The following is a 14,904-nucleotide window of genomic DNA, read 5'->3' on the forward strand; positions in this document are numbered from 1 at the left end:
TTTGGAGTTCTTAATCCACAGTCCAAAACATAGTTTTGCCTTGAATTAATTGAAGAAGTTGTCAAGCCCAGAGACTTGCCTCTTTGATTCATATACTGGTTTGTTCTGATGAACGTGTCTAGTGATAGAGTCACATCATCTCTACTACAACTCAGTTGCTGTCAAATTTTGTCATATTACAGTGTCCTCACATTGTTACATAAAATGTTATCCTATTCTCCCCCCCCCTTAATATCTACAACCTAAAGAATACCCTGTTTGATAGACCAGAATACTATTACTTTTTGGAAATAATACACAAATATATCTAAAATCCCCCCCTCCCCTTACAACCTAAAGGATACCCTGTTTGATAGACCAGAATACTATTACTTTTTGGAAATAATACACAAATATATCTAAAATCCCCCCTCCCCTTACAACCTAAAGAATACCCTGTTTGATAGACCAGAATACTATTACTTTTTGGAAATAATACACAAATATATCTAAAATCCCCCCCTCCCCTTACAACCTAAAGAATACCCTGTTTGATAGACCAGAATACTATTACTTTTTGGAAATAATACACAAATATTTCTAAAATCCCCCCCTCCCCTTACAACCTAAAGAATACCCTGTTTGATAGACCAGAATACTATTACTTTTTGGAAATAATACACAAATATATCTAAAATCCCCCCCTCCCCTTACAACCTAAAGAATACCCTGTTTGATAGACCAGAATACTATTACTTTTTGGAAATAATACACAAATATATCTAAAATCCCCCCCTCCCCTTACAACCTAAAGAATACCCTGTTTGATAGACCAGAATACTATTACTTTTTGGAAATAATACACAAATATATCTAAAATCCCCCCCTCCCCTTACAACCTAAAGAATACCCTGTTTGATAGACCAGAATACTATTACTTTTTGGAAATAATACACAAATATATCTAAAATCCCCCCCTCCCCTTACAACCTAAAGAATACCCTGTTTGATAGACCAGAATACTATTACTTTTTGGAAATAATACACAAATATATCTAAAATCCCCCCTCCCCTTACAACCTAAAGAATACCCTGTTTGATAGACCAGAATACTATTACTTTTTGGAAATAATACACAAATATATCTAAAATCCCCCCCTCCCCTTACAACCTAAAGAATACCCTGTTTGATAGACCAGAATACTATTACTTTTTGGAAATAATACACAAATATATCTAAAATCCCCCCCTCCCCTTACAACCTAAAGAATACCCTGTTTGATAGACCAGAATACTATTACTTTTTGGAAATAATACACAAATATATCTAAAATCCCCCCTCCCCTTACAACCTAAAGAATACCCTGTTTGATAGACCAGAATACTATTACTTTTTGGAAATAATACACAAATATATCTAAAATCCCCCCCTCCCCTTACAACCTAAAGAATACCCTGTTTGATAGACCAGAATACTATTACTTTTTGGAAATAATACACAAATATATCTAAAATCCCCCCTCCCCTTACAACCTAAAGAATACCCTGTTTGATAGACCAGAATACTATTACTTTTTGGAAATAATACACAAATATATCTAAAATCCCCTCCCCTCCCCTTACAACCTAAAGAATACCCTGTTTGATAGACCAGAATACTATTACTTTTTGGAAATAATACACAAATATTTCTAAAATCCCCCCCTCCCCTTACAACCTAAAGGATACCCTGTTTGATAGACCAGAATACTATTACTTTTTGGAAATAATACACAAATATTTCTAAAATCCCCCCTCCCCTTACAACCTAAAGAATACCCTGTTTGATAGACCAGAATACTATTACCTTTTGGAAATAATACACAAATATATCTAAAATCCCCCCCTCCCCTTACAACCTAAAGGATACCCTGTTTGATAGACCAGAATACTATTACCTTTTGGAAATAATACACAAATATTTCTAAAATCCCCCCCTCCCCTTACAACCTAAAGGATACCCTGTTTGATAGACCAGAATACTATTACCTTTTGGAAATAATACACAAATATATCTAAAATCCCCCCTCCCCTTACAACCTAAAGAATACCCTGTTTGATAGACCAGAATACTATTACTTTTTGGAAATAATACACAAATATATCTAAAATCCCCCCTCCCCTTACAACCTAAAGGAATTGTACGTACAATAACAAACTTTTTACACTTTTTGCATCTTTTTGTAATGTATTGAGTTATGAACATTGACTTGGTATAGGTTATTTCACATTATTTTTTCAAGTAGAAAAACATAGTGAAGCTGTTTTATCAAATAAAAATCCAAAATAAATACCAAATTCTCATCCATATGGCCACTTTAATACCAACAGATAGTGTATCTGTATAAAAGTGTTCTGTGTTTTGATAGGATGCCAATACCAAACATGTTTGTTATCATTTCACAATGTAAATATTATACATTCCAAATATTAGTTATCGCCATTCAGTACATAACCCTGATATTACAAATCACTATATGTACTTGATAAGGTTTCCAAGTACATGTAACTATACCATTCTACATACAACCTAGTATTTAAAGTTGTAATAGCTGCAACTGGAACATTTTTTTGGACATGTTTTGTAAATTGTAAGGTACAACAACTTACTTGTACATTGAACAGTAGTATCAAATGACATGTTTTGTAAGGTACAACACTACTATCTGGCGCAACACTACTATAATCACATAATGATATAGAGGGCTGAAGGCGCGAGAGATCAAGGGTCGAAGGCCCGAGCGTTGGCCCTCGATATCAGTATGCGATTATAGTAGTATTGCGGTGGATCGGCGGACGGCAACGACTTAAGTTTACGTAAAACGTAGGGGAAAAAAGGTGCGAGCGACTGTTGACAGTCTACTAGTGCAGGTTAAACAAAGTATGTGAAGTTCAATATGTTCAGAAAATACAGACACTTTCACTTCATATAGGTTTTCAATAGTGTAGTATTCCAACAAAAAAGATCCTTGAGCATCCAAGCCCCTCTCACCCTACCCCATCCCTCCCAACAACCTATACTGGTATTGTTTTACTTGTTCATACAAGAGTAAAACTACAGGAATTATGTATTATTATTGTGATGTTCAACATCTATTAACTTTGAAGGAAATTTTGGACAGAAGAACAGATTTTAACTGATACAAAATCATTGACAACATTTAGGATCTAAAATAACAAGTGACCTATTGGTCTGTTGTTCAGCTCTTCCACTATGCAGTTTTGTTTTAGCAATGTAATGGTTTGTGGCTTCATATGATGAAAATGGGGTCCTCTTATTTACTATACATTTTTAAAAAAAATACCACCAATGGCATTGTAGCACAACTGTACAGTTTTTAAAAATGTTTATCCATATGCTAGTCCACGCTAAAAATAGGTGTTCATTTGCTGAACGATTATCCAGTTGCCTATCCAACCATGTTGCTATTTTTGCGATATACACTATCATTTGGCTGTTACTATGGGCGTGGTCATGTTGTTAGATATATTTGCATACATTTTTGTATGTTTTTGTTCACTTGTGTATGAATTCCTGATATTATCTCTGCAATATACGTGATCATTTGCCTGTTGCTATGGGTGTGGTGTTGTTGCTAGGCATATTTACATACATTTTTGAATGTTCATTCAATTGTCTATTAATCCCCGTTGTTATCTTCGCAATATATGTGGTCATTTGGCTGTTGCTATGGGCGTGGTCTTGTTGCTATGCACATTTGCATACATTTTTTAATGTTTATTTATTTGTCTTTCTATTCCTGTTATCTTTGCAATATACATGATTATTTAGCTGTTGCCATGGGCGTGGTCTTGTTGCTAGGCAAATTTACATACATTTTTTGAATGTTTATGTAAAATACACGACCGTTTGGCTGTTGCTATGGGCGTGGTCATGGTTGCTAGGGTATTTGTGTACATTTTTTGAATGTTTACTCACTTGCCTACCAGATGTTTTTTTTTTTTTTTTTTTTTTTTTGTATATGTAGTGCAATTGCGAACAATAGCCACTTCAGGAATAAATGACAAAGAGATCTCCTAATTGGCCAAGCAAATTGGTTCGCTGCTGCTCAGAATAACAAAAAAAAAATAATAAAAATGTAAGACGGCAACACTTTACGAAAGGTGTACATTGTACTTTAACGTGCATTGGGTATTGCACTCCAATACACGGGACCTCTATTTTACGTCCTGTCCGAGGGACAAAAGTAAAGTATAAAAAGGAATCAAAAATACATGAGACATACAAGTGTACAAATATCCATACGTTCTACAGAGGAGGCAAAATGCATTACTGGAAACCCAAGTGACCAATAAAAGAACAAGACCCTACTAGAGAATTACAGCACCAGGTCTTACTGCACTGTTTTCTGGCAGTTTAAGGAACAGGTCCAGCCAGCTCATAAATCACAAGTACTCTAGTAAGCCAGGTGAATTGCCTACATCTCTCGAATCACCCAGTCACGCATTCTACCCCTCACCAAGTGTATCATACCTTGCCAAAGATAACATGATGCATGATTACATGAATTACACAGGATTAAAGTCTGCCTGTCAATGGTGCTATATTAAGTGTTTGTGCACTCGGCATTTGAAAGACTGGATACCATCACTGTTAATTTTTCCTACGACTACATCTGGAAGGTTGTTCCACATTCTTATTGCAGAGTGAAGGAAACTTCTATCCAGTGTAGATGTTTTTGCCATTGGCATAGTCAGGGCATGATCAGGCATAGATGTGCTGGCGCGAGTAGTTCTGCGAGTTGTGTACATATTTGGTAGCATTGCCTGGAGGTCTCTGGGACAGTGGCTGGTGTGCATTTTGTAAAGCACTGTAGCTGCAGCAACCTCCCGTCTATGTTGAAGACTAGTGATGGCCAATTCCTTGCATGCAGTTACTTTGTCTACTCCAATGATTCTGAGAGCTTTCTGCTGAATAGAGTCAAGTTGGCTTAGGACAGTTGGTTAATCTTAATTATGATATTCAGCTTTCTGCTGAATAGAGTCAAGTTGGCTTAGGACAGTTAACCAAATGTTGTTATTTGACCAAAATATACTGCCATTTGGTTGTTGCTAAGGGTGTGGTCATGGTTGCTAGGGCCAATTTTGTCAAAATGTTTTCAAGAAAATCTGCAGAATAACACTTTCGGAAACATCTCACCACGTTTCAGGCTCATTGACCAAGTATTTTTTGAGATATAAGTTTTTGACCAAAAATGAACATTTGTACACGTAATTTGCATATTACTCATGGAATCATTGTATGCTTAATATTTCTTCGTCCATACATCCCTAGATGCATTCCCATTAAATTTCAGCCCAATCTGCTCAGTACTTTTGGAATTATTGACTTTTGACCAAAAAGACAAATTTTTAGCCCTAATTTGCATATTACTGATGGAATAATCATGTCATGAACAAATCTTACTTTACACCCCCTTTAGATCGTTTCCACCAAATTCCACACCAATCTGCCCAGTAGTTTCTGAGTTTAAGTTTTTTGACCAAAAATCACATTTTTTGACCCAAATCACACACCTGTGATGCGATCATTTTGATTTGAACAATTTCCTAACTAGACATCCAAGGTAATGGACCCACCAAATATCATGGCAATCGGTTCAGTGGTTTTTGACTTTAAGTTGTTTACACACACACACACACACATCCACACACACAGACAGACAGACAGACAGACAGATGCCGGGCGATCCCTATAGCACTACTGAACCTCAGTTCAGTTGTGCTAAAAATCATACAGATTGATACGAGTGCCTGTGGTCCGTACCATAATGAACTTTCAGTGTAACAATTTCTTAGTACAGTGATGCCTTGATACTTGTTACAATGTTACAATAATCATGTTAACAGACCTACTCTTACATTATTGCAATGCATGGCTGTTATGTCGCTGATATGACAACCTGCATGCGAGTCAACCAACTAACAGAATTAGCTCAGATAAATGGTTTCAATATTTTAGTAACTTGTTTGTTCAGAACTCTGATCCAGTAGCATTTGTAATGTCTGACGAACTGTCTGATCTTATTAATTCAGTAGATAATGAAATACTTGATACAGATGTTAATTATGATATTCTTAATGGTCCAATCACCAACGATGAAATTTCAGCGGCACTTAACAAACTCAAAAATGGCAAATCTCCTGGACTGGATGGTCTTTTAGGGGAATTTTTTAAACATAACCCAGATTTTCTGACACCATATCTATGTGTAATTTTTAATAAGTTATTTCACTCAGGGACGTTCCCTGATGATTGGGCAAAAGCCATTATAATTCCGTTACATAAAAAAAGGGTCATCCTCTCTACCTGACAATTATAGAAAGTATATCACTGTTCAGCATTTTTAGTAAAATTTTCACTTCAATTTTAAACATTTTTATCCTGCAATCTGTTAATCAAAAATATATGACCAGAAAACGTGGTAAATTTTATTGTGCATTCGACTTTTCAAAGGCATTTGACACTGTTGAACGTCAACGGCTCTGGTATCTCCTTTTGAAAGGGGGTATCAGGGGAAAAATGTTTAAAATGTTATTTGCTATGTATCAGGTCGTTAAATCTTGTGTAAGGGGTAGTGAAGGTCTGACAGATTATTTTGAATGCCCATTAGGGGTTCGTCAAGGATGCATGCTCAGTCCTTTCTTATTTTCATTTTTTATAAACGAAATACCAAGGGAATTGCAAAGAAGCTGTAAGCGAGGTATTCAACTTTGTCCTGATCTGACTGAATTGTTTTGTCTTCTGTACGATAATAGGGTTACAGTGCCAACTTAATACTCTTAGTGACTATTGTGATATGTGGAAGTTATGTGTTAATCTTTCCAAGACTAAGGTGGTAACTTTTCAAGCAGGTGGGCGTTTGTCGAAAAAAGTAAAATGGACGTACAGAGGTGAACCAATTGAAGTAGTTTCATACTACAAATATTTAGGTGTCTTACTTTCTTGCCGTCTCCAGTGGTCTATGGCTACCACAACCCTGGCGCAACAAGCTAGAAAAGTTTTCTTTAATATTCAAAGAGTAATTAAAAAGACAGGGATGTTATCATTTCACGTTCACTTTAAATTATTTGATACTGTTATCGTGCCAATTTTTGACTTATGGTTCAGAAATTTGGGGTTATGATTATTATGAATCTTTAGAAAGAATACACTATCTTGCTTGCCGTTCTTTTCTCGGAGTATCTAGTAATGCTCCAAACGTTACAGTGTTAGGTGAGTGTGGTAGATACCCTATATATTTGCATACTGCTAAGCGTTGTGTAAAATATTGGGCAAAATTACTAAATTTGTCAAAGAAAAGGTATTCCCGTAATTGTTATGACATGCTTTATTCTATCGAATATTCTGGTGTAAGAACAAAACCAACTTGGGTTAATAAGGTCAAAAATTTGCTGTATCTCGCCAACCTTCGTGACGTTTGGGAAAGACTGTCTGGGTTAGTGGAATTTCGATTCACCAGCGTTGCAAAAGACTTTGAAAATAGTTTCGCCATTTCACATTTAGGAGTGTTCTGAATCAAATGAATGGGTAGCTACAGCACAGACAGAAATGTTAAGAATGGGTAGCTAGAGCATAGACAGAATTTCAGTCAATCATACTCATTTTCCATGGGTTTCCAGTGCACTATGTAAATTTGCCATTCACTGCATGCTCCGAGATGACTACATGGTTCACAGGCATCGTTCAAGAATAAACAGGTCTCTCTGGCCACATAACATTTGTATCAAACACTTTTGCAATTGTGTCTCTGTCAAGTTAAAAGTTGACACTGTCGTTCATGTCAGGGAACCTAACTTGTGGAATGCATTACTGTACCATACACATAGTGCAGGGCTTTAATAGTCTGGATGCCAACATGGTTTCTAACGTACTCTGTACTCTGAAAATCGCCAGAACAGAGATTCATTGGAGTGCTAAAAGGCACTTATGAAGTTGTTAGATCATAGAGAAGTAGGACAATGGTGAACTACAATAGTGAGGCTGTCAGTATTCTGACTGTCGGTTTTGGAAAAGAATAATAAAAGTTGACAGATGGACGACAGACGACGTCAGAGAATCAACCTAACCATTAAGCTCTGCTCAGCTGTCGCTGACAGTGGAGCTAAATGTTAATATTTTGCATATTTAATTGATTTAATATGTTGATATGTTGTTAAATAAAAAAACTGCAATATTTCAACATTTTTGTATGATTTATTCCACCTCTACCTCTCTGCCACTCATCACAACTAAAAATACAGTTCACAAGTCATGATGGAACAAATCTTATTTTGGTCTAGAAAACCACAATTTATTGTTGAATCATCTTGCCATCCACTATCTGTATAGGTTTACCAAGTCTGCAAGATTGTTGACATGCTTCAGCTATGAGACTGGCTTGTATAGTGTCCTTACAGTTGACCTCACAAGTACTCACCACACCTGCAACAAAACCCAGACAACAAACAAGATCAAAACAAGTCTTCATCAAAGACATAATTCTAACCAACAAATGTACCAGGTAGGCACTTAAAGGCCAAGTTCGGGTTTGGATTGAAATTTAGGTGTGAACAAGTCATAACCCCGGCGGGGACTAATAAAATTACCCATTGAAACATTAAATGACGACATAGCTAGCTAGTTACCTGTTGTAACATCAATGAAATGGTCCAGTTCTTGCTGGTAGCTCTGATCATATCTCTGTGCAAATGAATGATGGATTGGTTCCCCCACTGCACCATTAGCCCCATGGAAAGTCACCCCTTTTGGGCTGGCATTACTGGACACCAACATACCTTCACTTCCAAATACCTAGTATGGTACATGAAGAAAAAGATTTTAAAATCTCTCTTTTGGCTGAAGGATAAATGCTGTGGCAAGTACTTTACTATTTTACATTTAATACATTTTTTACATTCTATAGTTGCATGAAATACATTCTTAGATCGAGTGACAGTGTGGGAAGGTTGCATGAAATACAGTAAAAACTGTAAATACATTTACAGTGTTCACGCTAACATTTGCCAAAATCGCAAATGCGAATTCAGTTTCAATTTGACGCAAATATTTTATACTTTGTTCGCCACAGTGGCAAACAGAAATTCTCACGCGATCTTGATGGTAAAATGATCGTTCACAACATATACTTTAATTCTGGCAGTCACCATCAGGGGTTTTAGCAGGACTCGAGACACCCTGGTATCGATGGCCAGCACCCTGCTTTAATGTTTTGTGCCCTGCTTCAAATGTTGTGACACCGTTGTTGTCCCATGTGCGATAACATGTTTCCCCTCTGCTGTCTTCGATCACTTGCATTACATAGCAAACATGATGCTATAGACTTTCAACTTGTATTCTTCAACGTTGTCAAAAAAGTTTAACAGACTCATATACCTTTTGATAAAGTGGGGACACTGTGTCCGATCATTGGGTTTTTGTTCAAATTTACTCTGAAAATACTTTTAGGTTAATAGTTGGACATCGTATATCGCGAAGTTCAACCAGGGCGACTGCTTACAAAATTCCAATATGGCAGGTACATGTAATGACATCACAAAATCTTGTGAGTTTTTGAAGTCCTCCATAGTAAAGTATAGTACATGTAAGTCTCGCGTATCACGAGATTTCGGCCAGATGCGACACCATACATGATATCCCTGGTGAACGCAAACTTTTTAATGTTTTTTTTTTTAAATCTACTTGTCTCTGGACATTTAGTTTGAAATAATTGTAGCTTCCCTGACAAAACTAATCATATATATTGTTTGAAATAATTTGAAAATTTTTTAGCTTTCCTGACAAAACTAAGCACAACTGGTGTGGAGATCACTGATAGTGATCTGATCACATGTATCAATGTCAAAGTATAAGTAGTTACCACAAACATATTATGTACTGTTGTAAAAGCTTTATTTACAGGGAGTTGTTGCGATAAACAAAACATTGAACATACCTTTGTTGTAGTAGTATTTATCAAAATTTTGAATATTCATGGCAAAGAATGAAATTGTAAACTTGAAGTATGAAATAAATGCACCAAATACTGATCTACTGTGTAAACTTGAAGTATGAAATAAATGCACCAAATACTGATCTACTGTGTAAACTTGAAGTATGAAATAAATGCACCAACTACTGATCTACTGTGTAAACTTGAAGTATGAAATAAATGCACCAAATACTGATCTACTTTGTAAAAAAAAGATCAACTCATGACAATATCTGAGATAGGTTTCAAATAAAAATTGCTTCCTCAGTACAATTGAGTATGTAGAACCAGTAAAGGTACACCATTTCTTGTACTAGGTCTCTGTCTGGAACAGTTTTGCTTTGTAATTGGTGGTAAAAAGTGGCAATGGTATTTAGCTACCAGTAGTGTTATTCAGCCTCAAGAGTATGCAAAAAAAGAAAAGACATTATGAAAAATTGTATCTTTATTCCTTTATCAAAGTTAACAAATGATACCCACAAAATGGTTGTATTTGAAAGGCCCTCTCTCTACATACAGCACTACAGTGTTCATTTTTTTTGTAATATGCAAAATATTGCTTTTGTGATGAATTTTTTTTTTTTTGAATCTTTATTTACATTTTTTTGCAAGTGGTTTTTTTTTCAGCTAAAGCAGAAATTTGCCTTTTAATGACATGATATCTTCAGCATTAAGAGTGCAGTAAATTAATGTTGCTTTTCCCTTAAACTGTGGAAGTAAATATAAAAGAATACCACCAATGGTGTTAAGCACAACTGTACAGTTTTTAAAAATGTTTATCCATATGCTAGTCCATGCTGTCAATAGGTGTCCATTTGCTGAATGACTATCCAGTTGCCTATCCAACCATGTTGCTATCTTTACGATACATGCTATCATTTGGCTGTTGCTATGGGCGTGGTCATGTTGTTAGATATATTTGCACACATTTTTGTATGTTTATTCAATTGTCTATTAATCAGAACACTTTGGTGTGTTTAGTTATAACCCTACTATAGCAGAGACTGTACTGTAGGTAAGGCAATAGAACACTTGGTGTGTTTAGTTATAACCCTACTATAGCAGAGATTGTACTGTAGGTAAGGCAATAGAACACTTGGTGTGTTTAGTTATAACCCTACTATAGCAGAGACTGTACTGTAGGTAAGGCAATAGAACACTTTGGTGTGTTTAGTTATAACCCTACTATAGCAGAGACTGTAGGTAAGGCAATAGAACACTTGGTGTGTTTACTTATAACCTTACTATAGCAGAGACTGGAGGTAAGGCAATAGAACACTTGGTGTGTTTAGTTATAACCCTACTATAGCAGAGACTGTACTGTAGGTAAGGCAATAGAACACTTGGTGTGTTTAGTTATAACCTTACTATAGCAGAGACTGTAGGTAAGGCAATAGAACACTTGGTGTGTTTAGTTATAACCCTACTATAGCAGAGACTGTATGGTTTATAAGCTATAACTTAATACCCGATTTTTGTTCAGTCAATTGCAAGTGGTAGTTAAATATACTTCAGTAAATACAATACTGTGAGTAACTTTTACATATTCAGCAAAAGCAAGACCCAAATACATATAGCTTGTGCCACTTTAAAATCAGACTAATGTCTTATTCTATGCACTAACTCACATGTATGGCAATGTCATGGCAATTGAGTCATTAGTTGGCATAGTAACAATTGTCAACACCAAGGATCTTACCTCCAGCCTTTGGTCATAGCCAAATGCAGCTAACCGACTCAAAAATATACTTGCTACAACACCACTTGGAAATTTCATTGTAATGTTGACAGAGTCGTAGTCGTTTAAGGCAGCAATATCTTTGTCAAAGGTGTGACCTAGTGCAAACACTGTCTGCGGTGCCTCCCCTACTATCCAACAAATTGCATCTATATCATGTATACCACAATCATGAAATATACCACCTGTAATAAAACAAGACCATTGGATTTAATGTTAACGGAATGTCTGAAAGATTATAATAATTCTGTTATAATCAAATTAGCAATATTTGTATGCAAAGCATTTAAAATAAATTTTTCATCATCATCATCATCATCATCATCATCATCTGGTGGTTCTCCCAGGGATGCATTGACTACGCATGCGCCTTCCATATAGTATGTGCATTCTCCACGTGCTACTGTACTCCGGTAATCATATAGGCAACACAACATCGTCATACATTGCAATATTGTAACCTTTGGCCTGTTGGCACGATTATCGTAACATTGTAACGAGTATCGAGGCATCACTGTACCCCTAGAAATTGTTACACTATTTGAAAGTTTGACGCGATATGAACCACTGATGACATAGCACAGTTGATTTTACGGGTTGTGGAAGTGTTGTTTTGACATTTATATTGTCGATAATTGATTTTTTTTACATGTTCTAAAAAGAATAACTACTTTCCTATGTTTGTTGGTACAGTAACATTCCTAAGTTGAATTGAGAAATCGCGATTTTCGGCAAAACATTTGTCTAAAGACCAACGTTGTTGTGTTGGTGGAGGGTCTATGATAAGTTGGCTGATTGAAAATGAACAATATTAATCTAATGGCTATGATGTTTTTTTGAAACCAACAACTGCATAGAGTGTTGACTTTCTTTAAAATGTTTTGTGACATATTGTGAGAGCTGTTGTTAATTACTTCTTGTCCATGTCAGAGAATACGCCGTATTCCGGTTATCGAAAAAGCCCCGAAAAGATAAAAGATATGATTGTTTGGCCACTAGGGGCGCTGTTTTAGAACCGGAAGTGAGGGCCAGAAATTGTAGAGCATTGTTGCAAAGCATAGAGTCTATAGGCATCGTAACCACTGACTAAAGATTGTCTGTCATTCCCCGTAACTTTACGCTATAATATTGCATTATCGCCCATCAAATAACGAAATAGCAAATTAACCTCTCGTTCTCCTAATATTTCGCGTAAGTTTGGCTCTGCAATTCGAACGTGAGGAAAACCCAAAAGTAGCAACATTTTGAAACGGGTAGTACACTGACATCTCATTCACGTTTTCAGTGTGACCTCGTCCATTTGCATTACCGTTGGAGAAATTGTAGTGATTGCTTCCAGTCAAACATCGGAACGGAAAAAGGTACAAAAACAGAGGAAAGAACCTTCAAAATCACAATATACGCTACAGTTATTGCAGCTTGTATAAAACCAATCTGATTAAAATCCGATGTAGATGTCGGCTAATCGTTCATTGCTATTTTACTTTCGTTATTGTGCGTGAATTGACCTGCGTGGTACATGTTTGATCGCCTCCTCTACCGATCAGGACAAAAACGTAAACATGTACCACGAAGGTCAATTCAGGCAAAATAACGAAGGTAAAATAGCAATGAACGATTAGCCGACATCTACATCGGATTTTAATCAGATCGGTATAAGACATGGTATGATGAGTGAACCACGTAAACGTTACATGGAAGGCCAATTCATTGAAGGGGTGGGCGGTGTGGTACATCAATCACAATAACAATATTTATGATTCGTTGCCGACTTCAATGTTTTTTTTTTTATACACTGATGGTCCTGAATGAAGAATAGCAAGCTAACCAAAGTGTGATAGTAAAGTTGAGTATATCAATACACATATGTTTATGCCAACTTATAACCAGTACATGAAATGGTTTTTTCCGGACAAAGTTTTATGATTTCACCCGTGGTGCTACACCACTGTTCTAATAAACAAGAAAGGCCTAAGTATGCGGCGACATCAGTTACAATATAAACATGTGGCTTGGTAATTGTCGACCGAACTCTCAATATTGCAATGACTGTAGCTGGAAGCTGTTCAATCTGATTAAAATCCGATGTAGATGTCGGCTAATCGTTCATTGCTATTTTACCTTCGTTATTTTGCCTGATATTATTTTTCTTGGTACATGTTTACATTTTTCAGCCTGATCGTAGAGGAGGCGATCAGGCAGGCTAAAAAATGTAAACATGTACCAAGAAGGTCAATTCAGGCAAAATAACGAAGGTAAAATAGCAATGAACGATCAGCCAACATCTACATCGGATTTTAATCAGATTGGAAGCTGTTGTCAGATTTGTAATTTTCTAATCGTTCTTTTGTCCAGCAACAGACACCAGTAAGGTAAAGAAATATGTTTATCATGTCTACATCAGGTACATTTCGAAGGTCATCCGTCCAACTTTCAATGTTTCCGCTGTCGATTAGTAATCTTTTGATGCCCGACATCCACTATTCGTCTCATCTTCCGTTCTCTCAGAAAATTATCATTTTCTAGTGTTTCAAGACCAAGGTTGACAGCATTTCTGGCGATATCTAGTAGATTTAGAAGTAGTAATTTTCCACTCTTTTATGAATGCACGGGGTTCTTTTACACCCATTTTGTTGACAGCTTCATACATCGCCATACTATTAGATGCCATGACGAAAATTCTGGCCCTCACTTTGTCAGATATGGTGCGCCCTCTCGCGATACTTTCCTGCGAAACAACCGGAAGTTCGATAACTGGAATACGCCGTATTAGATGTCATTCAATAAAATAAATTTTGATGGTCAACACCCCTGGAAAATGACCCAAATCAAGTGTACGAACCCGGGCCGATGCAGCCGGTCACAAATGAATCTACCCTGCACAAACTTATGGGCTTTGCCTAGTTATGATATGATTTTCATTTTTATATAGTGGGTGCTCTGAAATTGCAAGCATCCTTGTTCAGGTAGAATAAAGCAAAAGAGCTTGACACTGAAACTAACCTGATATTTTCAGATATTCTGGTGATGGTTTAAGGCTTGACACTGAAACTAACGTGATATTTTCAGATATTCTGGTGATGGTTTAAGGCTTGGTGCTGAAACTAACCTGATATTTTCAGATATTCTGGTGATGGTTTAAGGCTTGACGCTGAA

The 14,904-nt window shown here is 36.4% G+C and overlaps 1 protein-coding gene across 2 annotated transcripts in view; it reads right to left on the minus strand.

Annotated features, from left to right (window-relative positions):
* Positions 1-8,245: 8,245 nt before the first annotated feature.
* The window catches only part of LOC144451522 (inositol 2-dehydrogenase-like), a 38,986-nt gene continuing 32,327 nt past the window's right edge, over positions 8,246-14,904 (minus strand). For both annotated transcript variants that reach the window (XM_078142395.1, XM_078142394.1), the window contains exons 6-8: positions 11,710-11,933; positions 8,668-8,833; positions 8,246-8,464 (exon numbers count right to left, since the gene is read on the minus strand). In XM_078142395.1, coding sequence (XP_077998521.1) covers positions 8,334-8,464; positions 8,668-8,833; positions 11,710-11,933 — 521 coding nt within the window. In that variant the 3' untranslated portion in view covers positions 8,246-8,333. The remainder of the gene's footprint in view (positions 8,465-8,667; positions 8,834-11,709; positions 11,934-14,904) is intronic.

The sequence above is a fragment of the Glandiceps talaboti genome, chromosome 21 (genome assembly GCF_964340395.1).
Source record: "Glandiceps talaboti chromosome 21, keGlaTala1.1, whole genome shotgun sequence".
Lineage (NCBI taxonomy): Eukaryota > Metazoa > Hemichordata > Enteropneusta > Spengelidae > Glandiceps > Glandiceps talaboti.